This window comes from Nerophis ophidion, linkage group LG14 (genome assembly GCF_033978795.1).
Source record: "Nerophis ophidion isolate RoL-2023_Sa linkage group LG14, RoL_Noph_v1.0, whole genome shotgun sequence".
NCBI lineage: Eukaryota > Metazoa > Chordata > Actinopteri > Syngnathiformes > Syngnathidae > Nerophis > Nerophis ophidion.
In genome coordinates this window covers 38,105,159-38,131,140 of record NC_084624.1, presented here as the reverse complement: position 1 = coordinate 38,131,140, position 25,982 = coordinate 38,105,159, and the positions used below count along the sequence as shown (strand labels likewise).

The window sequence follows — 25,982 nt, the reverse complement described above, 5'->3', positions numbered from 1 at the left end:
TGACCGCGGTCTGATCCATAGGAAAGTTTCACCTCCAGGAATTTTAAACAAGGAATCACCGTGTGTTTGTGTGGCTAAAGGCTAAAGCTTCCCAACTCCATCTTTCTACTTTGACTTCTCCAATATTAACTGAACAAATTGCAAAAGATTCAGCAACACAGATCTCCAAAATACTGTGTAATTATGCCGTTAAAGCAGACGACTTTTAGCTGTCGGTGAGGTGGCGACTTGTCCAGGGTGTACCCTGCCTTCCGCCCGATTGTAGCTGAGATAGGCGCCAGCGCCCCCCGCGACCCCGAAAGGGAATAAGCGGTAGAAAATGGATGGATGGATGGATGGACTTTTAGCTGTGTGTGTGTGAAGCGCTCATATTCCCTTAAAACCCATGACTTCTTGACGTTTTCAAGACGAAACTCCCGGGAAATTTTAAATTGTAATTAAGTAAACTAAAAAGGTCGTATTGGCATGTGTTGCAATGTTAATATTTCATCATTGATATAGAAACTATCAGACTGCGTGGTGGGTAGTAGTGAGTTTCAGTAGGCCTTTAGATTGCTGGTGTATGAGCAGAAAGTCACATACTCGACTAGTGTGGTTCTTTAGACAGCCAATCACAACGCGGCCGCGGTATTTGCCGCGCCCTTTCCCCCCCCCCTCTGTGTCGTCGCTCTGATTTCCCGCAGTCATTGAAGGCACCACAGACCTGAGCCGTTATCGAGTAATTTTGGACTGGGATACGCCAAAGAAGAGCCACAGCGGAGAAGAGACGTCCAAACGTTGTGCGTACACCGCATGTAAGCTGCTTCCGTCCGTCGAAATGTTCGTTTAGGACCGCTTTACCAGCCGCAGACGAAACATGGCGCCGATGGCGGCTTGTTTCCGGGTTGAGCGCCTTTGTGCACACGGCACTGGGCTGGTGCCGAGCGCATACAACAACGTGCTTGTGTTTATATGCGCACGGCGGGAGTGAGTTGGACGTCTGGCACTCAATGTTGTCCCCCTGATGTACATTTAGTATGCGTTTGTTGACATTTACCGGCAAATGTGATACAGGCCGGCGAGGGCCTGCGGGCACCCGGCTGCGACATGCAATGGAAGTTTAACCGGCGCTAGCACTATATGCTAACGGAGCTAGCTCACAGAGGACTTAAGTCATAATTACATTTGTAAGTGTCCCATTCGTTAAAGGCGAGCAGCTTCTGTCAGTCCATTATGTGCCAGACTCCACGCAGAAAGTGTCAGTTTTTTTTGGTACGTTTAATATCACAATATCTTTTTAAATACAGGACGGAATTATTCTTGGCAACCTTTTACACCACTGAACAATTGGCATTCCTTCTGTCGCTGTTCCTTGGTCACCAGAGGACGTGAGGCAGGGGTGTCCAAACTTTTTCCTCTGAGGGCCACACACGGAAAAATTAAACGATGCGGGGGCCGTTTTGATATTTTTCATTTTCAAACCACTGCAAAAAATATGGATTCTTTTTTTTAAATTTTTTTTTACCTTTAGGATAGGCGCCAGCGCCCCCCGCGACCCCGAAAGGGAATAAGCGGTTGGAAATGGATGGACTCCCAGGGACCATAGAGGGTCTCCGTCATTAACATGTTAAAAATAGGTCAAATTATTTTTTTTATTTTTCATGTAACACTTACAGTAAATCTCCATATCAATTTTAAGTTGATATAAAGTTAAAAAAAAACAAAACAAAAAAAACGTTTTATGCCTTTTCAGTCAAAGACAACTTAGTTTTTTTATTGTAAAACAGAAATATGCAGTATTTCCCCTATTGCCCAAAACATTCAGAAAGCAATGTTTGATCTGAATTAATTGGAGCCCTAAAAGATCAATAATGCAGGACACCATTGATTTAAAGGCCTACTGAAATTAGATTGTCTTATTTAAACGGGGATAGCAGGTCCATTCTATGTGTCATACTTGATCATTTAGCGATATTGCCATATTTTTGCTGAAAGGATTTAGTAAAGAACATCCATGATAAAGTTCGCAACTGGAGAAAAGCCCTGCCTCTACCGGAAGTCGCAGAAGATGATGTCACATGTTGAGGGCTCCTCATAAATTCACATTGATTTTAATGAAGCCTCCCACAAAAACAGCTATTCGGACCGAGAAAATGACAATTTCCCCATTAATTTGAGCGAGGATGAAAGATTTGTGTTTGAGAGTATTGATAGCGACGGACTAAAAAAAAAAAAAAAAAAACGCGATTGCGTTGCATTGAGACGGATTCATATGTTTTTAGAGACATTTACTAGGATATTTCTGGGAAATCCCTTATCTTTCTATTGTGTTGCGAGTGTTTTAGTGAGTTTAACAGTACCTGATAGTCGGAAGTGTACGTCCACGGCCAGGTGTTGACGCGCAGTGTCTCGGGGAAGTCGACGGCAGCTGTACAGGAGGCACAAGCTCAGCTGATATCCGGTAAGTGGCGACTTTTTAACCACAATTTTCTCACCGAAACCTGCTGGTTGACAAGTGGTCGGGATCCTTGTCCGCTCTGATCCATAGTAAAGTTTCAACTCTGTGAATTTTAAACAAGGAATCACCGTGTGTTTGTGTGGCTAAAGGCCAAAGCTTCCCAACTCCATCGTTCTTTGACTTCTCCAATATTAATTGAACAAATTGCAAAAGATTCAGCAACACAGATCTCCAAAATACTGTGTAATTATGCCGTTAAAGCAGACGACTTTTAGCTTTGTGTGTACGCAGCGCTCATATTCATAAGTCAGTGACATCACGCGTACACATCATCATTACGCGTCGTTTTCAAGAAAAAAGTCCCGGGAATATTTAAAATTGCAATTTAGTAAACTAAAAAGGCCGTATTGGCATGTGTTGCAATGTTAATATTTCATCATTGATATATAAACTATCAGACTGTGTGGTGGGTAGTAGTGGGTTTCAGTAGGCCTTTAAATGTATAATTATTTCTGAGTAATCACAGTGAAAAAATAAATAAAATCCCCCTAAATATCTTTGGGATCCAAAAGGACCCCCACTCATAAAGTGATACATCCCATCCATCCATTTTCTACCGCTTATTCCCCTTTGTGATGCGGGGGGCGCTGGTGCCTATCTCAGCTACAATTGGGCGGAAAGCGTCGTACACCTTGGACAAGTCGCCACCTCATCGCAGTCAAGTGATATATTTTTATTATTATTTGTTTTACTTTCAACACTTAAGTTACGAGATCAAATTCAGATATATCCGTCGATTTTACGTTTGAACTATTATTTTGTTTGTTATATGCTCTTTTGTCAAAGAAAACACTGTTTTTTATTTGGCAACCACATAATATTTTCCACATAAAACATTATAAAGTGAAGTATTTGAAGTAATTGGAGCCTTGAATAGGTCAATAATTCATTAAAATTATTTTTTTTTTTAACTTTTTTTTTTTTTTTAGCATTGGCAATAAGAGCATACAAAAGAAAAACAAACAGCCTGCATGGCAGCTTTGTGTCAATAGCATTTCCAGAATGTGTGGTGGGCCACTAATGGCACTTTGGGCACCCCGAACACACCTTTATTTTGAAAGTATGTTCATTTTAAGGAGCTTGAGTTCTAGACAGCCGCAATCATATATCACTTAAAATTTTGCAGGATGATGTCGCAGATTAAGTACAGAAAGCCAAACTAAATATTAAGACAATCTAAACATGATTGCAAGCTCTTAATGTGAAATATTCTGATCTCCTGCAGAGTGAATTGTATTTTGAGATGATCTTTGAGGAATGGAGGGGGGCCGTTGCGCTCCTAATGTTCCTCCTCACCGTGTCCTTGGTTGCTGGAGACGACTCGGGCATCTCAGACTGCGGCACGTCCACTGCGCACGTTCTGTCAGCTGTTGTTGACCTGCAAAGAGCTGAGCAGAACCAGAAACGACAACTGGAGGCTCTGTTCAACAGGTGAGCACGTTAAACAGAGGGCCGAAACAAAGCCCGACTTTACATCTGTCAAACGATGTTGTAGGTATGGACAAAATGGAACCATCTCCCTGGCGGGCCTGAAGCGCCTTCTCCACAGCGTGGGTTTGGAACGTGTCAGGAGCGTGACCGTACAACACCACCATCATCACCACCAACATGACGACGGTACATCGCATGAACCCTCTGACAGACCCAGAGAGCATCAGAAGCGGAGCATGGACGCCGGCTCGCAATTATTTAGCAACGGCTCTGAAGTTCGACTGCTCGCCGGAGGTCCGATGCACGCTGTGGGAAACGGTTCGGATGACCATCATGAACATCGTATTCTTGATGACCACGCCCATGACCATCATGATCATGATGACCACGCTCATGATCATAATGACCATGCTCATGAACACCATAATCATGATGACCACGCCCATGAGCATCATGATCATGATGACCACGCCCATGAACATCATGATCATGATGACCACGCCCATGACCATCGTGACATAACAAGAGAGCAGGTGGACCGTGATGTTGAGGTGCGTCTACAAGTTACATTAAATTGGCAGCTGTGAGTCACCATAGCAACAAGTTTGTGTCTTCTCTGGTCTCAGTGTCTGAACGCCTCTAGCATCCTCTCCTTACACGGGATGACAAAAGAAGGGGGCGTGACCCTAGCTGACTTCCGGTACCTGTGCCCCACCCTCCTCTACCAGATAGACACCGGCGCCTGCCTCCTGCATGAAGGCAAGGGTGAGTTTAAGCACGTGCATGGTGAGGTCAGCACCACCATTTCTTCAGACCCAACGCACCATGGACAAGATCAAAGCATCAAGGACATCACAACAGGTGAGCTTGTGAGTGCAAAAGTGGCGTTGGCGTGTGCGGCTGACTCAAGTGTTTTGTGTGCGGCAGCGTGGCTCGGCGGCTTTGTGTCCATCACCATCATCAGCCTCCTGTCGCTGCTGGGCGTGGTCCTCATCCCCCTCATGGGCAGAGTCTTCTTCAAGTTCCTCCTTAGCTTCCTTGTGGCGCTGGCCGTCGGCACGCTCAGCGGCGACGCCTTTCTGCACCTCATCCCCCACGTGAGTGTTGGCGGTGCGCTATGTTGTTTTTCGTTTCATGCGTTCCACCCCGCGCTTTCCTCCAGTCCCAGGGCGGACACCATCACCAACATTCCGGGCTGGAGCACGCACACGGCGAGCACGAAGAAAACCTGGACGCCGTGTGGAAAGGTCTGACCGCGCTGAGTGGCGTCTACTTCATGTTTCTCATCGAACACTTCCTCACCCTGGGAAAAATGTACAAGGACAAGAAACAGAAGGTTAGAGGGCTTTTGCGGTTGTCATGGTGATGTGCTGACACGTGTCGGCTGTGTGCAGAAGAAGCAGAACCACAAGTCGGACCCAGAGAAGCGTTTAGCTCTGGAGGATGACGACGTGAAGACGAGCCAAGGTGAAGTCACTTGACAACTTATTTCTTATTATTCAGGAAGTAATCTGAGCCCGTCCGTCTTGTCCTTACACAGACCCGGAGACCAACGGAGGCGGAGTGTTCGCCGACCATCCGAACGCGGAGGAAGACGGCGTGGCGGAAGAGGAGCAGGTGATGCTGCAGACCTCGGCGGCGGCGGCGGCGGCGCAGGGTTACACGGACGAGGACTGCGAAAACAAATGCCACTCCCACTTCCACGACACGGTGGGACAGGCGGACAGCTTGCACCATCATCACCACGACTACCACCACATCCTGCACCACCACCACTCCCAGAACCACCACCCCCACAGCCACGCCCACTCCTACCCTGAGCACCATTTCCAGCAGGCGGGCGTGGCCGCATTGGCCTGGATGGTCATCATGGGCGACGGCCTGCACAACTTTAGCGATGGCCTAGCCATTGGTGAGCCTCTAAATTCCTGTTTGTTACTCACTTCCTGCTCAGGAGGTGATTGATGGATATGTCATTTGATTGGCAGGAGCTGCATTTAGCGAGGGGTTGTCCAGCGGCCTAAGCACGTCTGTGGCAGTTTTCTGTCACGAGCTGCCTCACGAGTTGGGTAAGTTTTATCGGCTCCAATGTGGATATGAGGGTCAGAAGTCTGGCAAGAAAAAATTGCCAGCTTTAGAGATATGGCCTAAGACAGTGGTTCTCAATTGGGGGTACTTGAAGGTATGCCGATGGGTACGTGAGATTTTTTTTAAATATTCTAAAAATAGCAATAATTCTAAAATTCATGATATATATATTTATTGAATAATACTTCAACAACATATGAATGTAAGTTCATAAACTGTGAAAAGAAATGCAACAATGCAATATTCAGTGTTGACAGCTAGATTTTTTGAGGACATGTTCCATAAATATTGATGTTAAAGATTTATTTTTTTGTGAAGAAATGTTTAGAATTAAGTTCATGAATCCAGATGGATCTCTAATACAATCCCCAAAGAGGGCACTTTAAGTTGATGATTACTTCTATGTGTAGAAATATTTATTTATAATTGAAGCGGAAACCTAATCAGATTTTTTCTTAAAGGTAGTTTAGTTTGAGGTAGTTGTGTAGGTGAATAGAAACAACCTTTTCTAGGATTTTGGAAATGAATGAGAGATTTGAAATGGGTCGGTAATTTGAGGTTTGGGGTTTAAGGTTGTTTCTTTAAGCAGGGGTTTTATTAGAGCTGTTTTAAAAAAGGGTGGAACGTTGGCTGTTTGGAGAGAAAGATTATATATTTTTGTTATAGGAGGGGTAATGGAAAGGTTGTGTGTTTTGAGCAAAGGAGAAAGGAGGGGATCGTGGGAGCATATGGATGGTTTTGATCTGCAGACCTCCTGCTGCGATGTAGGGATGAAGTGTGAAGCAATGTGTGCTGAAAGTTGCCGGGATGTCTTGAATGGGACTATGCTATGTTTGTATGACAAATAAGCGGATATTGTAAATTTTGGAGGTAAAAAATTTAAGGAACTTGTTGCAGTTGTCTGTATGAGTGTGGTACCTAATTTTTTCTCCAAGTTTATACAGCAAATCTTTAAACTATAAAGATTGTCTGCTTACTCTCAGTTAATGGGTTGGGTGGGGACAGCAAGTAGGATATGTTGTCATCGTCAGGCCTAAATAATAACTAGTCCTTGTTTAGTTGCAAGATATTTTCCCAAAAATCACAAAAAAACGGTGAAAATATTTTCAACATTAAATGTATAACAGATAGAAAATGAGGTAAATTCATTTGATTTTGAATTTGTGGCTCTGATGATAGAGTGACTGTCCAGAAACTTAAGGGTTCCCGGTACGCCATCCTACTAACTTTAGCTGTGTCCTTGGGCAAGACACTTTAACCACCTTGGTCCCAGTGTCACTTACGCTGGTGTATGAATGTGAAATGAGTCGCCGTTGGCAGATGTGACTACAAAATGTAGCTTATCACCCTCAATGTGTGAATGTGGAGTAAATCTCAGTGTCACTATAAAAAGTGCTATAAGCTAAATCTTATCCATTATAATTATTATTGTTAATAAAGAGCAGTGAATTAATTGATATGCTAACTTACAATTCATTTTGGGTTTCTAGTTATCCTTCATGTCTTTGTACTTTTTTGTCAGTATGGATGTGAAATGGTCCTAAATTTGGTTCAATATCGTCTTAAAGTGTTACATTTGACTTGTTGAAACCTGCAGAGACTTTGTTTACATCTCTTTTGGATGATACTACACATTTTGTTACTGATTTAAGTGATACCAAGTAGTTACAGGGCATACCAACGTTCATTTTCAGGATCAACATAAGAATATCAATGATTTAATTTTTTTGTGATTGTTATAGTGCAAAATAACTAAACTACTATTGACTTTTTATTTCTTGAGTTTGAAAACAACAAGAAAAAGGATAAAATACAATTTTGTGATGATAAAGATATGGTTTAATCACTGCAGAATTGACCAGATACAGCTACTTTACTTGGTTTCATTATTGTTAATATTTATATTGAGCCGCCTACCTTTTGTTTACATTCAAGAGCTCTGGTTTAGTGGTGCATTGTAGCTCGTTTAGCAAGCTATTTCTCATTCTTTAGTCCTCCAGTGATAATATACATTTAAATAACGTAGTTTATATGCTGCCAGGTACGTGAAAATCAGTGATTTAAAAAAAAAAGTTGCACTGTGAAGGGACGTTCGCCGCTAGCGAGGACACTACTTGTGTTGCATGTGCACTATTGTCGCTCAAATTTGTATCATTTATATGGTCAATGTTGCGCAACCATTGTCAGTTTGATTGACAGCTTGACCGGTCCGCCAGGTGACTTTGCGGTGCTGCTGAAGGCAGGAATGACTGTGCGCCAGGCCATCCTGTACAACGTGCTGTCGGCCATGATGGCGTACTTTGGGATGGTGGTGGGCATCTTGATCGGACACTACGCGGAGAACATCTCCATGTGGATCTTTGCCCTGACAGCGGGACTCTTTATGTACGTGGCGCTTGTGGACATGGTGAGTGGATGATTGACAGCCGGTCAACAACAGGTGACTCTTCGCCATGGCCAGCTGGCCTCTTCACAGGCACCGTCACTGCCAGCTGCTATGTGAGGGGGCGAGGCGTACAGCGTCGCCCCCTGGTGGTGTGATGTTGTCTCACACTAGGGTTTCCTGTACCCTGTCCCTTTAGGTGCCGGAGATGTTACATAACGACGCGGGCGATCACGGCTTCAGCCACTGCGGCTTCTTCCTGCTGCAGAACGCCGGCATCCTGTTGGGCTTCGGCATCATGCTCCTCATCGCAGTCTTCGAGCACAAGATCCGGCTGGAGCTGCAGATTTAATGGCGAGCAGCTACATTCCAGTGTTTGTATTTATCCTCCATGATGATGTCATTTCCTGTTGATTGACGCGAGAACCTGTCTGTTACACCTGAAAGCGTCGTCGCTCCGCCCACTTTCCGAAGCGGATTGATAGATGCCGACAGCCGGGTTTTTGTAGGCCTTCCTCCCTAAAATGTGATTAGACTGTTACACTCTCTATTGTTCTTTGTCCTCTCCCAGCACAGTTCTGGTTCACATTAGGTCAAAACATTATTTTTTAAGTTAATTTATTTTGATGATTGAGTGACCAAACTAACATCTTGATTTTTGCCTTTATTGGGTCAAGAAGTACAAAAGAAGGTTTTTTAAAGTGCGTACTGTCCATGTGAATGCTGCTACTGGTTTGAAGTCTAAATGGACCGGTCTTGATACCACCCACCATTTAATGTTTACTTTGACTGCGGCCATTTAAACGGGGTCGGATCCACATTCCTCCACACAAATAAACATTGGCTCTCTGTCAGAGCTCCCATTGAGTCTTCAGTTGCTTTCATGGATCCAGACAGCTCTGCAGTTTCTGGTTCAACATGTCGCGTGAAAGTCCTGCGATGGTTCACATCAAGGACATTCTGGTTCAGCTGCATGCGAGGCCAAAGACATGTCTTTCAGGTTCTGGACGGGATCCTGATAACATCCCATGTAGGTTGAGGTTTTGAGTGGCGTGTCTGAACTAACGGTGAAGGTCCAGCTTGGTTTCTTCAGATGGTGTCGTGCACCGGTGAAAGGCCGGGTCTGAGGTGGTCCCGCTCACCACTGTCGTGCGATTCCACACGCGCAATATCGCACTCCTCGACCTGGTGCGTGCTCAGTGCAGTTTGCACAAAGTCGTTGCTTCTCTGTGGGCGAGATGAACACAGGCAGCTGTCAATCATGTCATGTGACCACTTGGTGGACACTTCATTAGGTACCCCTTTTGCCAACGGTTCACTGAAAGACTGCGTCTACTTTGGGTCGACTGAGCATGTTTTCAATGTCATCCACTGGCACCAGAACCTTTATCTGAGTCCAGAAGAAGTTGTTGTATAGCACTTACGCACGGTGGTCAAAGTCAAGGCCCGCTAAAGAATGATCTATGACTCCCGGGATGATATTTAATTAGTATTACAAAACCAGTTTCCATATGAGTTGGGAAATTGTGTTAGATGTAAATATAAACGGAATACAAAGATTTGCAAATAATTTTCAACCCATATTCAGTTGAATATGCTACAAAGACAAGATATTTGATGTTCAAACTGATAAACTTTTTTTTTTTTTTGCAAATAATCATTAACTTTAGAATTTGATGCCAGCAACACTTGACAAAGAAGTTGGGAAAGGTGGCAAATACTGATAAAATTTAGGAACGCTCATCAAACACTTATTTGGAACAGCAAAGCGCGGAAGCAAAAACATTTTTAGCACTTATTTATCATAAAAAAATACATAAATAGTGCTTTAAACTATGAAATCATATCAGATTATGTTGTATGGATCTTTGATTAACCACCTGAAATTAACTAATGCATTTGACCAACTTGTGCACTTTTTTACTCCAGACTTCTAAACTGCTACTGGTAAAAGCAAAAACGAAGAGCAATGAATCTTTTTGAAATATATATTGCAGTAATCATCTGCAAAATTATAATCTACCAAAGTAAAACAAAAAATAAAGCACCCCTACATCTTTGGGTTCTTTTATATTATTTAATTTCCATTTATGGCAATGTGGCTAATCCTATTTCAGATACACAAAACTACAAAATATACACAAAACAACAAAGCCACAGTAGTAGAATAAATGAACAACTGTTGTGTGTCTGTTCAGGGAATCATTTTCTGAGAAGTAAACGTCTCGTTTTCCATCCATTTCCTACCGCTTATTCCCTTTCGGGGTCGCGGGGGGCACTGGCGCCTATCTCAGCTACAATCGGGCAGAAGGCGCGGTACACCCTGGACAAGTCGCCACCTCATCGCAGGGCCAACACAGACAACATTCACACACTAGGGCCAATTTAGTGTTGCCAATCAACCTATCCCCAGGTGCATGTCTTTGGAAGTGGGAGGAAGCCGGAGTACCTGGACGGAACCCACGCATTCACGGGGAGAACATGCAAACTCCACACAGAAAGATCCTGAGCCTGGATTTGAACCCAGGACTGCAGGACCTTCGTATTGTGAGGCAGACGCACAAACCCCTCTGCCACCGTGAAGCCCCACGTCTTGTTTTAATTTTTGCAAAGTGGTCAATCACTCTGGACAGACATGGAAATATTACAGTAACTGTTATACAGTTGACCAGTGGTTCCCAACTGGTGGGTGGTGACATAAAAGTGGATTGTGTGTCATTTTCAGTGAGTCGCAGTCAGATGTGTGCGTGGGAAAAAAAAAGTTTAGGGAGAAAAAAATCAAATTGTGCCAACAAAACCAGATATTTTTAGCCATTTTTCTAGTGATTATTAGTGAGTATTTTAGCAAAAGGCAAACCGACTAACAAGTTGGAGGAGGACTCAGGACAGACATGGAAATATATTATTTAAAAATCTAAACGAGGCAACAAAACCCGATATTTTCAGCCATCTTTCTGAAAACAAATACAGAAATGTTACTACTTTTTCTGGAAACAAAACCAGATGCTTTAGCTGTAGCCATTTTTCTGGTGACAAAACAAGATTATTTTAGTCAAAGTCACACCGATTAACAAGACAAGTCTACTGTGCTATTTTTCTGTGAAATAAACTTGAATGATTTAAAAATTTGGCTCACGACTTGATATGGAAAAATGTTTTTCTTCCTGAAGATAAACCATTTGAGAAGCACTCAACTCACACATGCTTACTCCAAATCATCATTGATGCAGAACCAGCAGACAATAACCAACATTATGTTTCATGTTTATTGGAAATTCCCCCGACAGCTCGTACAGTAAATGAATATGTTTGTCTTGACACAAGGAATAACGTTAGCTGACTTAGCATCAACTTAAGACAATGATGTTGCCTAGCTAGCTAGGACTTCACTTACATCTCTCATTCCTGCTGATTCTTCTCTGCTGCGGGCGAATAACTTTCTTAAATCCATCTAGGAGTTACAGTTTGAGTCAAATCAAAATCAAAATAATGTAATTGACAAATTGTTGTTGGCTAACGTTACCTACCTCAGCAGTGATTCTCATCCTCTCTCTCTCTCTCTCTCTCTATCTCTCTCTCTCTCTCTCAACCAAGTCTCGATCCACACGTGAATAAATTACCATATTAATTAGCCATGTGCTCATTGTTACTTGGAGTGAATACAGTAGCAATCAATTACCATACTAAGTAGTATGTGCGCTGTTGTCTATGTTATGTAGACTTAAAACTCTGAAGCGTTTTTTTTTAATTGGTGAAATTTTTACTGGGGCACTGCAGATCAATCCTGGGGCACGTGCCCCAGTGAAATCTGTCTGGCACCCACCATGGCAAGGTGCCATGATTGAGTATAAAAACCGGTTCCCAAAAAATGCTCAGTCTTTCACAAGAAAGGATGGGGTGAGGTACACCCCTTTGTCCACAACTTCGTGAGCAAATAGTAAAACATTTTAAGAACAACGTTTCTCAAAGTGCAATTGCAAGAAATGTAGGGATTTCCACATCTACGGTCCACAAGATCATCAAAAGGTTCAGAGAATCTGGAGAAATCACTCCATGTAAGTGGCATGGCTGGAAACCAACATTGAATGACCGTGACTTTCGATCCCTCAGACCCACACTTTATCAAAAACAGACATCAATCTCTAAAGGATATCACCACATGGCCTCAGGAACACTTCAGAAAACCACTGTCACTAAATACAGTTTGTCGCTACATCTGTAAGTGCAAGTTAAAGCTCTACTATGCAAAGCGAAAGCCATTTATCAATAACATCCAGAAATGCCGCCGGCTTCTCTGGACCCGAGATCATCTAAGATGGACTGATACAAAGTGGAAAAGTGTTCTGTCGTCTGACGAGTCCACATTTCAAATTGTTTTTGGAAATAATCGACATTGTGTCATCCGGAAAAAAGGGGAAGTGAACCATCCAAACTGTTATCGACGCAAAGTTCAAAAGCCAGCATCTGTGATGGTATGGGGGTGCATTAGTGCCCAAGGCATGGGTAACTTACACATCTGTGAAGGCACCATTAATGCTGAAAGGTAAGTACAGGTTTTGGAACAACATATTCTGCCATCTAAGCGCCGTCTTTTTGATGGACGCCCCTGCTTATTACAAGACAATGCCAAGCCACATTCAGCACAAGTTACAACAGCGTGGCTTCGTAAAAAAAAGAGTGCGGGTACTTTCCTGGCCTGGCTGCAGTCCAGACCTGTCTCCCATCGAAAATGTGTGGCGCGTTATGAAGCGTACAGTAAATACGACAGCGGAGACCCCGGACTGTTGAAAGACTGAAGCTCTACATAAAACTAGAATGGGAAATAATTCCACTTTCAAAGCTTCAACAATTAGTTTCCTGAGTTCCCAAACGTTTATTGAGTCTTGTGAAAAGAAAAGGTGATGTAACACAGTGGTGAACATGCCCTTTCCCAACTACTTTGGCACGTGTTGCAGCCATGAAATTGTAAGTTGCAAAAAAAAAAAAAAAAAATAGTTTATGAGTTTGAATTTGAAATATCTTGTCTTTGTAGCGCATTCAATTGATTTGAAAAGGATTTTCAAATCCTTTTATTCCGTTTATATTTACATCTAACACAATTTCCCAACTCATATGGAAACGGGGTTTGTAGCAAAAACTGTCCATTTCTCACTCAGCGATGCTCTATTGCCATCTTTCTGCCGTTTGCATAACTTCACTGCACTATTCAATTATGTTTATATTGCTTTGCAACCTTCAAATTCATGTTCCATAAGTAAGAAAAAAAACATCTAACAGCCGACTGCTGCGGTTTTGCACGCACCAATACTCCCTTCTGTGTTGGTGCTAAGAACTTTCCAAATGGGTTCCCACGGTACATTTTGGGGTCCACTTTTTTGTAACCGTTTTGAAAACAAATGATAAATGTATGCATTATCCTGTTATAGCTCACATTCTATATTGTGTTTAGGAAAAAGGTTGTCATAAATCTTACTTCTTAATCTTAATACATTGAAAAAATAATACAAAAGAAAACTATTTTTTATGCATATGTAAATGTATTCAGTTATTAACATTCATTCACTTTCTTCTTTCCTTCATGGATCTAAACTTTACCACTGACGCTGCCGGTATTTATTGCTATATTTTTATTGTAATACTTTCAGAATGTGTTTGTTCTATTTTTGGCCAAAGTAAGATAAAAAAACAACCTGAAGTTGTCTTTATTTTGTAGTTGTAATGCCATGATTTTAATAGTCCGGCCCGTCGGTGTGCACAGATTTTCCTCAATGTGGCACCTGAGCTAAAATGTGTTTGACACACCTGAACTAAGGTGTACCTAATCAAGAGCTTCATCGTCATCATCAAACTAACCAGGGAGCTTGGCAGCGGCTCCTTGTCAAAACACTGGTGGGAGCCGTGTGCCCGGCAGTGGACCGCGGTCCAGAAGGTGGCAAGGAGGACACCCGCCATGAGGACCAGAGTGACCACCACAGTCGTGGTGCTCTTCCAGGGAGCATGTGCACCTGCAGACAGCGGACTATCAAGTCGTGGACACACTGAACAGTGGTCACTTCATTAGGTGCTGACTTTGACAACATATGAGGAACACTTTTATGTCTTTAGGAGGTGTACCTAATGAAGTGTCCAAGAAGTAGATATCTGTGACCTTTAGAGAGTATTACAGTTTTTTCCAATTGCTTACACACTAAATTTAAAATTTTCAGACAGTTAAAGTCTACACACAGTAAGCAAAATATCTGAGCAGATTTGCCTAATATTAGGCAGAGGCTATGCTTCACAGTTTTTGCCAATATATTTTGTCAGGTTACAGTAATCATCACATACGGTAGCGATCAAAAGTTTGCATACACTTGTAAAGAACATAATGTCATGGCTGTCTTGGGTTGCCAATAATTTCTACAACTCTCATATTTTTTCTGAGAGTGATTGGAGAACATACTTGTTGGTCACAATAAACATTCATGAAGTTTGTTTCTTTTATGAATTTATTACGGGTCTATGAAAAATGTGACCAAATCTGCTAGGTGAAAAGTATACATACAGCAATGTTAATATTTGCTTACATGTCCCTTGGCAAGTTTCACTGCAATAAGGTGCTTTTGGTAGCCATCCACAAGCTTCTGGTTGAATTTTTGACCACTCCTCTTGACAAAATTGGTGCAGTTCAGCTAAATTTGTTGGTTTTCTGACATGGACTTGTTTCTTCAGCATTGTCTACATGTTTAAATCAATCAATCAATGTTTACTTATATAGCCCTAAATCACTAGTGTCTCAAAGGGCTGCACAAACCACTACGACATCCTCGGTAGGCCCACATAAGGGCAAGGAAAACTCACAAAGGCCATTCTAAAACCTTCATTCTAGCCTGATTTAGCCATTCCTTTACCACTTTAGACGTGTGTTTGGGGTCTTTGTCCTGTTAGAAAACCCAACTGTGCCCAAGACCCATTGAAAAGAATTTGGAGGTAATCCTCCTTTTTCATTGTCCTATTTAAAGCACCAGTTCTATTGGCAGCAAAACAGGCCCAGAGCATAATACTACCACAACCATGCTTGACGGTAGGGGTGGTGTTCCTGGGATTAAAGGCCTCACCTTTTTGTCCTCTAAACATATTGCTGGGTAGTGTGGCCAAACAGCTCAGAGGGGAAAGGGGGGGCGGGGTTTACTGGTAAAGGGGTGTGTATATTGTAGCGCCCCGGAAAAGTTAGTGCCACAAGGGATTCTGGGTATTTGTTCTGTTGTGTTAATGTTGTGTTACGGTGCGGATGTTCTCCCGAAATGTGTTTGCCATTCTTGTTTGGTGTGGGTTCACAGTGTGGCGCATATTTGTAACAGTGTTAAAGTTGTTTCTACGACCACCCTCAGTGTGACCTATATGGCAGTTGATCAAGTAGGCCTTGCATTCACTTGTGTGCGTGTTTAGGCCACATATATGAAGTGGCTGGGCCGGCACGCTGCTTGCATATAGGAAAAGCGAACGTGACGACAGATTGTAGAGGACGATAAGGGCAGTGCCTTCAAGGCACCCCCCCAGTATTGTTGTCCGGGTGGAAATCGGGAGAAGTCGGGAGAATGGTTGCCCCGGGAGATTTTCGGGAGGATCATTGAAATTCGCGAGTCTCCCGGAAAATCGGGAGGGTTGGCAAGTGTGTTGTATGTATACTTTTGACCCAGCAGATTTGGTCACATTCTCAGTAGACCCATAATAAATTCATAAAAGAACCAAACCTCATGAATATTTTTTGTAACCAACAAGTGTGTGCTCCAATCATTCTATCACAAAAAAATAATAAGAGTTGTAGAAAGTATTAGAAACTCAAGACAGCCATGACATTAAGTTCTTTACAAGTGTACGATCGCAACTGTATGCTAAAAAGGTTGGGCACAATACACCAAACGTGATTTCTTATAGTAAAACAGGGGTTTTTACAAATGTGTTTTGTATTTATCACTGATCTGGGTAACTGACTCCAATTGTGAGTGAGATGACGATAAAACTGCATTTTTACAAATGCTTGCTTTATTTTTGACAAACGGGCACATGTTTAGACCGACGTGTGTCATTTTGCAAAATCCATCCATCCATCCATTTTCTACCGCTTATTCCCTTTAGGGTTTGCGGGGGGCGCTGGCGCCTATCTCAGCTACAATCGGGCGGAAGGCGGGGTACACTCTGGACAAGTCGCCACCTCAATGTAGGAATTAAAAACATTTTAATTTGTGTTTGGAAAAGTATGTACCCTATTTTTCCGATTATAAGTCGCAGTTTTTTTCATAGTTTGGCCGGGGGTGCGACATATACTCCGGAGCGACTTATGTGTGAAATTATTAACACATTACCGTAAAATATCAAATAAAATTATTTATCTAATTCGCGGAAGAGACAAAGAAAATGTCAGCAATCGTCACACACACGTCAACCAATAAGAATTCGGCGGGGGAGGGTCATGGCAGAAGTGCATTGTGGGTCATGGGATGCTAACTGCTATATGCTACTGCCATAGCTATTAAAATGGATCATTTCAACGTTGGCGGTAACTTATAAAAACTGAGAAGGGCTGAACAAAAATGGCACCAAAAAGGAAATCATGTACTGCAGATTACAAGCTGGACGTAGTGAAATATGCATCAGAAAACGACAAGAGGAAGCAACGCATACCTTTGGAGTTGGCAGAGTTTTTTAGAAGCGACTTCGAGGAAGAAGATTTCATGGTGTTTATCGATTGGGAGTGACAGATTGTTTGGTAAACAAATAGCATGTTCTATATGTTATAGTTATCTGAATGACTCTTACCATAATATGTTACGTCAACATACCAGGCACCTTCTCAGTTGGTTATTTATGCGTCATATAACGTACACTTATTCAGCCTGTTGTTCACTATTCTTTAAGTATTTTAAATTGCCTTTCAAATGTCTATTCTTGGTGTTGGATTTTATCAAATAAATTTCCCCCCAAAATGCGACTTATACTCCAGTGCGACGTGTATATGTTTTTTTCCTTCTTCATTATGCATTTTCGCCCGGTGCAACGTATACTCCGGAGCGATTTATAATCTGAAAAATACGGTTCATCCTTTTAAAAAAGACACACAGTTCGTAAAATAGTGTGTAAGCGAATGGGGAAAAAACTGTAATTGACAAAAGTGCTAATGAACCTTTGATAAGCACACAGTGGATTTCGGTGCTGCCCGTTTGGTTCAGCTGCTCCAGGGTCATGTGCGCTTTGAGGCAGTACACCGCTCCCTCCTGCAGGGCGGCGACACGGAGCACCTTCTCCTCCGCCAAGATGGTGTAGACGTCCGCCTGAGGACACAAGGACGACATGGTCAGGCGGGGTCTGTTTTCCGGGTGGACTGGCCATCTGATACCTGGGCCATGTCACCTCGCTTCCACACCGCCACGTTGATGGAGGCTGTGGGCGGGGCCTGGTCAAAAGTCACTAGCAGGGTGTAGCCCACCGCAGAGACCGCCATTTGGGGCACTGTCAGCAAAGCTGAACACAGAACATGTAATCATGGAGCACAGTCTTGACTTAAATGATTAAAGGCCTACTGAAATGAGATTTTCTTATTGAAACGGGGATAGCAGGTCCATTCTATGTGTCATACTTGATCATTTCGCGATATTGCCATATTTTTGCTGAAAGGATTTAGTGGAGAACATCGAGGATAGAGTTCGCAACTTTTGGTCGCCAATAAAAAAGCCTTGCCTGTACCGGAAGTAGCAGACGATGTGCGTGTGACGTCACGGGTTGTAGGGCTCCTCACATTGTTTATAATTATGGCCACCAGCAGCGAGAGCGATTCGGACAGAGAAAGCTACGATTTCCCAATTAATTTGAGCGAGGAGGAAAGATTTGTGGTTAAAGATAGTGAGAGTGAAGGACTAAAAAAAAAAAAAAAAAGACAGGGCAGTGGGAGCGATTCCGATATTAGACACATTTACTAGGATAATTCTGGAAAATCCCTTATCTGCTTATTGTGTTACTAGTGTTGTAGTGAGATTATACTGTCGTACCTGAAAGTCGGAGGGGTGTGGCCACGGGTGTGGTGACCGCCAGTGTCTCTGAGAGAAGCTACGCAGCTGCCTCTTTGACAGGTGCACGATGAACGACGCAAGCTCCGCTCATGTCTACGGTAAAAGCCGACTTATTACCACAATTTTCTCACCGAAAACTGACAGTTAACATGTGGTCGGGAACCATGTTCGCTTGACCGCTCTGTTCCATAGTAAAGCTTCACCTTCGGGAATGTAAAAAAGGAAACACCGGCTGTGTTTGTGTTGCTAAAGGCAGCTGCAATACACCACTTCCCACCTACATCTTTCTTCTTTGACGTCTCCATTATTAATTGAACAAATTTCAAAAGATTCAGCATCACAGATGTCCAGAATACTGTGTAATTATGCGATTAAAGCAGACTACTTATAGCTGGGATCGGGCTGGAAAAAAATGTCCGCTACAATCCGAGACGTCACGCGCACGCGTCATCATACGCGTCTTCATACTGATGTTTTCAACAGGATACTTTGCGCAAAATTTAAAATTGCAATTTAGTAAACTAAAAAGGCCGTATTGGCATGTGTTGCAATGTTAATATTTCATCATTGATATATAAACTATCAGACTGCGTGGTGGGTAGTAGTGGGTTTCAGTAGGTCTTTGAGTCTGCATGGCGCGCGTTGTGGTCTCACTTACTGTCCTTTCTGTTGAAAGGCGGGCTGAGGTAGTTCCACTGCGAGATCTGCGACTCGCACTGCGCTCTCACGCGGATGTTGTAGTCGGAGTCTGAGACCAGGTCCAAGGTCACGTCGCAGTGGGTAGACGTAGTGTTCTGGCACTCGGAGACGTCCAGCCAGGTTATGTACGGGGCCGTCCGCTCGAATTCGCTGGAGGATGACAGACATAGACATTGTTCCAGAAGCTTTTAGGGGATTTTGTTTTACAATAGAACACAATAAGGGCTTGGAAAACTAATTAGCATTGCTCATGCTAATGACACGTTCGGAATGTTGGTGAGACTTCTTCCACTTCCTGCTTCCACGTCCAAGTTGAACACCCAACCCAATAAACATAGATAAATAGATAGACAGATGGATAGATAGATAGATAGATAGATAGATAGATAGATAGATAGATAAATAGATAGTACTTTATTGATTCCTTCAGGAGAGTTCCCTCAGGAAAATTAAAAATAAATAAAATAATAAATAACAACATATTTGTCTCTGTGCTTTGTCTTAAAAAACACGAGTGTAAAAACTAAAATATTTCAACTATTATACTGAATGAAAAATATACATTTCCTTTTTTATATTATTAATATGAATATATTTGCACATTATACGTACATACTGTACACATTGTATTTGTTTTTTACTTTAATGTAATTATTTTTATTTACATAAAAGGGAATAAGCGGTAGGAAATGGATGGATGGGATGGATTTTTTTCTAATAAATTGTCTTATTTTTCATTAGATGTTTTTCGTTTTAAAATAATTATTTTCATTTATGTATGTACTTATATTCTTTATTTATTTATTTAAAGACATACATCATTTTGTATTATATTATTGTTTTCTTTTGTTGATATCAGAGTCCGTTCTGCAAAAATGTAATCCCTAGAACACGGGTGTCAAACTCAAGGGCCCGGGGGCCAGATGTGCCCTGCCACTTAATTTTATTTGGCCTTCGAAAGCCTGAAAGTAATATGTATCATTTAACTACTGTAACTTTTCTTACTAAATGTATTATTTCTTTCTATTTTGGGGGAAAAAATACATGTACTCCATGTAATCATGTTAACTTAAATATTGTCTAATTATGCAAAAATATATTATCAAACATTCAAACCATTTTTTAAATACAAATATATACTAATAATAATAATGTCGAAGCAAGTTATCCATCAAATTGTGCAATGTAAAAGAAGCAATAGATTTCATGGTAAAATTGTGAAATTTACTGTGTTTTTTACAGCATTTTTCTCTAATTAAAAAAAGTCTCAATACCCTATTATTCAAATGTGATTAAAAGGTTTCATCTTTAAGATTTGCGATAATCTCATCATACATACAAAGGTGTAGATCAAAATTATGCGACTGATTTGAAAGGCTGTGGGTTCCCTCCGGGTACTCCGGCTTCCTCCCACCTCCAAAAACATGCACCTGGGGATAGGTTGATTGGCAACACTAAATTGGCCCTAGTGTGTGAATGTGAGTGTGAATGTTGTCTGTCTATCTGTGTTGGCCCTGCGATGAGGTGGCGACTTGTCCAGGGTGTACCCCGCCTTCCGCCCGATTGTAGCTGAGATAGGCGCTAGCGCCCCTCGCGACCCCGAAAGGGATTAAGCGGTAGAAAATGGATGGGATGGATGGATGGATGGAAATAATATTTATTGATGAAGTACTGTAACTTTTCTTACTGAATGTATTATTTATTTTTATTTTGGGAGAAAAAAAATACATGTACTCGCAAATGATGTTACCTTAAATATTGTCTAATTACGCAAAACTATATTATCAAATATTCAAACCATTTTTTTAAAAATATATGTAAATACTAATAATAATGATGTCAAAGCAAGTTATCCATCAAATTGTGCTATGTAAAAGTAGCAATAGATTTCGTGGTAAAATTGGGAAATTTACTGTGGGTTTTACAGCATTTTTCTCTCAATGAAAACATTTTTTTTGTTGTTTTTTTTACTGTAACAAACTGTGGTGTCATTTTGGCATTTACAGTAATACACCAAAAAATCTACAATTGGTGATTTGTGGTAAAAAAATAAAACAAACAAACTGGCAGCTCGGGTGCTAAAATTTTACTGAAAAAAAGTATTTATTTTTTTTATTTACAGTAAAAAAAAAAAAACGGATGCAACTGAGCTACCTTTTCCTCCCATAAAAACAGCAGATGTGTGTTTCCATTTACATAAATATACACTACATTTTAAAGTCAAATTATTTCAACTTACCATATTTTTTTTTAGAAAAAATCTACTAATAAAATGCATTAAACAATGGTGTAATAATAGTATTCACTGTTGGAAACGGCCCTTTGGGGCCAAACATAACTGCGATGTGGCCCTCAGTGAAGACAACTTTGACACCTCTGATCTGACCTTATGGACAGGGAGCCACAGATAAATGATACATCATCATATCATATACAAAATACAGTTACATACAATACAATTCCTTTCAAAATCTGCCCACCAAATACCCATTTACAATTTCATACAAACAGGTTGACATTTATTTAAAAAAAAAAAGAATCTTTAAATCCACCAAATCAGTCCCAATATCCTAGGATTCAAATATGATTAAAAGGTTGCATCTTGAAGATCTGCAATAATCTCATCATACATAGAGGTCAAGACCAAAATTATGCAACTAATGTGAATTCCTCAACCATAAAGGGAGGTGCTAAGTATACTAATCAAAACGTCACAATAAATTTTGTTTAAAGCGCTTTTTAAAATTTTTTATAATATAATATCAAATTATGTATCTTGTTTATTTACAATAATAGTTGTGAATTAAATGTATTAATTGATCATAATTTTCTGACATAAAATTATTTTTGACTTGGACGGTCTGCCCTACGTTCATATTTTGCAGTATATCCCAGAATGTGACATACAGTGTCAAAAATACATCAACAAATTAACCTAAGCAGCTGCTAGGGTACTTCAGTGTACTTTCATAATTTTACAACACAAAAAAACTACTCATAAAAATATATTTTAATGCAGTTTTTTCTTCAACTTACCCTTGGTACTGTACAGAGTAGAGCACCGCAGTACTGCAAGGAGTCTGCAGGGGGCGCCACCTGAGTGTGTGTCTCATGTTGATGGACTCCATGGTCAGACGACCGGGTGGCTGTAGCATCAAAATACCTGATGACGACACAACCAAATATTCATTTCATAAACTGTCAGGTTCAAACAGTGATGACATCTTTTAAACAGGACAAGAAGCAAAGAATCAAACAGAGACAGAATTCAAATTGTTTCAGTGAGGAGAAACGTGGACACCTGCACCCTTGTACAGTGTCATCACGCTCTGCCAAAAGATTGCACGCCTCCTTCTTTTATTTGGACTTTCCCTGACCACATGGCAACTGCTGCTTCCAAAGGAATGGGGTCGTAAACAACCATCGCCGTTGACTACAAAACAGTTCAAAGAAAAGGTTGGTTCAAAAAAAGAGGTCACAGAAGAGTTCAAAAAGAGGTTCGTAAAACAGTTCAAAAAAGCGGTGCCTGGAGGGGAGCCTGGTCCTGCTTCCTCTTGGCTTTTGTAGTTCTTGGGTCAGACAATATCTTTCGGTTGATTACAATACATGAAAGAAACCCTTCATGTTGCTTAACCCCCTACACCAGGGGTAGGGAACCTATGGCTCTAAAGCCAGATGTGGCACTTTTGATGACTGCATCTGGCTCTCGGATAAATCTGAGCTGACATTGCTTAACACGATTAGTAATGAATAATTCCACTTGTAATCATAGTGTTAAAAATAACATTCAAAATATAAAACATTCTCATGCATTTTTATGTTCAAGAAGTTGCGTTAATGGTAAGAAGTAATTTATTTATTATTGGTTAGTGTTGGGCTTGCCCTCCTGGGGGTTCTTCAGACCACCAAGCACCGACATGAGACCCTGTTTTAGGGTTTAAATATTGTTTTGTTTTTTTCAATTAGTCTCTCAATTGCTTCCCAGCAATTGTCTTTTTCTCTTTTGTCCTCATTCGCCCTCTGCCTCCAGCCCCAACCCTGTCTCTCCTCCTGGCTGCTGCTTATAACAGAGCGACAGGTGCTTAGATAACAAGGCCCAGGTGGGCCATCTACGCACCTGTCGCTGATTTCGAGGCCAGTCCTGGCAACATCCTGCTTTGCTGCAGGCCACGCCCCCTCCACAGTTAGCTTCAGAATAACAATGTTATTACAAAGAATAAGAGACCTATTATACTCTGGAAATGTTGGTCTTACTTAAAAATGCACGCGTTTAATTGTGTTCAGTGTTAAAAAAAAATATTATATGGCTCTTAGGGAAATACATTTTAAAATATTTGGCTTCTTGGCTCCCTCAGCCAAAAAGGTTCCCGACCCCTGCCCTACACAGTGGAATTTTACAAGCCTTCTTGGTAAGTTCAAAGACATGTTTTTTGCTTCTCGCTGGTAACTCATTTCAACACAAAGTTTTTGTGATAACTTATATAAAATTATTCTAACATAAACACATTTTGCAATCATTCTATTTTTACCCAAACAACAGAACCCTGTTCGCATGTGGCTAACATCTGCATGGATAAACCTGCGGTAATAGGTGGCTGAACTTATCGCACAGTGATGCTTGAACTGTGGTACATGTACCACTTGTGGTATGCGGGCTCCATCTAGTGCAGGGGTGTCAAACTCATTTCAGCTCAGGGGCCACATGAAGAAAAATCTATTCCCACGTGGGCCGGATGGGAAAAATCATGTCATAATAACTTAAAAATACAACTACGACAACTTCAGACTGTTTTTTGTTTTAGTTAGGCCCAAGCACATTCTGAAAATATACACGTCACAAATAATCCTCTTGGCAAAACACTTCAAGTGAGTTGAAAATTCAGAGGAAAAAAATGGGTGCAGTTTCAAAAACACCATGAAGAACGCAATGAACTTAGACTTCATGTCAGTGTATTTACTAAGCAATCAAACTTTAAGGCACAGCCCATCTAGGGTTGAACAAAAAACTAAATAAAGCATAAATAACTATCAACTACTTCATTTGTCATTTTCACTCACTTTTTTTTTAATTTGCACAGAAGACAATCGTTTTATTTTTTAATATATTCAGTTATATTCAGTTTATTTTACTCCTGTTTGTTTTGCGTCACGGTGGAAGAGGGTTTAGTGCGTCTGCCTCACAATACGAAGTTCCTGCAGTCCTGGGTTCAAATCCAGGCTCGGGATCTTTCTGTGTGGAGTTTGCATGTTCTCCCCGTGAATGCGTGGGTTCCCTCCGGGTACTCCGGCCTCCTCCCACTTCCAAAGACATGCACCTGGGGATAGGTTGATTGGCAACACTAAATAGGCCCTAGTGTGTGAATGTGAGTGTTAATGTTGTCTGTCTATCTGTGTTGGCCCTGCGATGAGGTGGCGACTTGTCCAGGGTGTACCCTGCCTTTCGCCCGATTGTAGCTGAGATAGGCGCCAGCGCCCCCCGTGACCCCGAAAGGGAATAAGCGGTAGAAAATGGATGGATGGATGGATGTTTTGCGTTGGGTCGATGGGAGGAGTTGCAGCCTCGCTTTACTGTGTACCTCTTGCTTTGGACACTTGCTCGCCCCGGTTCAAACTATTTGCTTGCCTAACATAATTGCTATTGGGACATCCAGTGGACACATTTAGAACAGTAGTTTCTTTAATTAAAAAATGTAGCTCAATTTTACACTCAGCAAACTCACCTGTTTGCGGGCTTGATCCGGCCCACATGTTTGAAATTCCTGATACAGTGGTACGCCAAATAATCACTTAAATTCAATATTCAAACACAATGTTACTGTTCAAACTGTGTGTAATGTTACAGTGGCCAAAATATTAAACATACCTGTTAAACAAAACTTCTGTTTTGTTTTTAATGAATACTTGGGCCTACGACGCTACTGTTTTTTAATGTGTCAGTACGGTGGTACTTGGAGAGCCAAGTTTTTTTTAGTTGATAATTGGTGTTATAGGATAAATAACATTGGTTCTGACTGAACTTCAGATAAACTTGAATACTTGTAAAACTTTAAAAAAAAACTTTAAAAATGTGATTTAAAAACTTTAAAAATGTGTTTTGTTGCTATTGTTATTTGCTATACTAACTGTATTTGTTTATTTCACTTGTAAATAAAGTAAGAAAAAAGGTAAGCGGTCATGTATGTTGTTACATTTTCCATAGAACTGAAAGCGTACCATAGCTATATCGTGGAATATTGTTATCGTGATATAAAATGATCCGTATCGTGATATTCATTTTTTTCCATATCGCCCAGCACTAATTGTACTCACAGTGTATGAGGTCCAAGTAGAGCAAAAATAGCATGAAGATCCTCATGAAGATCCTCAGAAGCCAGGGGGCCATATGGTCACATCAGACCATGTCCACCATGCTTACACCATGAGAATGAAATGTAAAGTGGGATTTGTACCGTGTTCAAGCTGGTGTGTCCAGAAGCTGAGGATGGATTGCGGTCTGCCGAACAGGTTGCACCGGTCTGTGCATCCCTTGAGGCATCGAACTGCTTCCGCCACCTCATTGCTTTCTCAATTATGATGTCAGCTGCTGAAGGCGAGGCGTCCCACAATGTCTCTTTGTGTTGTTCTCCAGGCAGCAGGGGGCGCCCTTCTTGTGGTTGACTCTTCTTGCCACAGACATAAATGACTTACAACTTTGAACTTTGGCCGTGATCAATCATTGACTGTGGCCCATCATAAAATCATAAAAACACACACACACACACACACACACACACACACACACACACACACACACACACACACACACACACACACACACACACACACACACACACACACA

General features: G+C 41.5%; 2 protein-coding genes across 8 annotated transcripts; one reads left to right on the top strand and one right to left on the bottom strand.

Annotated features, from left to right (window-relative positions):
- The first annotated feature begins 634 nt into the window (after positions 1 to 634).
- Positions 635 to 9,266, top strand: slc39a6 (solute carrier family 39 member 6). 4 transcript variants are annotated; one of them, XM_061920681.1, is made up of 11 exons: positions 635 to 779; positions 3,723 to 3,928; positions 3,993 to 4,479; positions 4,555 to 4,789; positions 4,856 to 5,025; positions 5,091 to 5,264; positions 5,323 to 5,395; positions 5,469 to 5,840; positions 5,917 to 5,997; positions 8,233 to 8,423; positions 8,599 to 9,266. In XM_061920681.1, exons 2-11 carry the CDS (start codon positions 3,741 to 3,743, stop codon positions 8,749 to 8,751), a joined length of 2,124 nt encoding a protein of 707 aa, XP_061776665.1. In that variant the 5' UTR covers positions 635 to 779; positions 3,723 to 3,740; the 3' UTR covers positions 8,752 to 9,266. The 4 variants fall into 4 exon arrangements, with proteins under 4 accessions (XP_061776665.1, XP_061776664.1, XP_061776663.1 ...); XM_061920680.1 differs by having other exon boundaries at positions 636 to 794; XM_061920679.1 differs by lacking the exon at positions 635 to 779 and adding an exon at positions 861 to 1,251.
- crfb16 (cytokine receptor family member B16) lies at positions 9,051 to 25,689 on the bottom strand. Of its 4 annotated transcripts, none has more exons than XM_061920684.1 (7): positions 25,454 to 25,688; positions 22,181 to 22,307; positions 19,104 to 19,294; positions 17,776 to 17,900; positions 17,563 to 17,710; positions 14,218 to 14,404; positions 9,051 to 9,626 (listed from the first exon to the last, which is right to left on the bottom strand). In XM_061920684.1, exons 1-7 carry the CDS (start codon positions 25,524 to 25,526, stop codon positions 9,596 to 9,598), a joined length of 882 nt encoding a protein of 293 aa, XP_061776668.1. In that variant the 5' UTR covers positions 25,527 to 25,688; the 3' UTR covers positions 9,051 to 9,595. The 4 variants fall into 4 exon arrangements, 3 of the variants coding, with proteins under 3 accessions (XP_061776668.1, XP_061776667.1, XP_061776669.1); XM_061920683.1 differs by having other exon boundaries at positions 14,253 to 14,404; positions 25,454 to 25,681; XM_061920685.1 differs by having other exon boundaries at positions 9,486 to 9,626; positions 14,253 to 14,404; positions 17,790 to 17,900; positions 25,454 to 25,685.
- Positions 25,690 to 25,982: the final 293 nt, after the last annotated feature.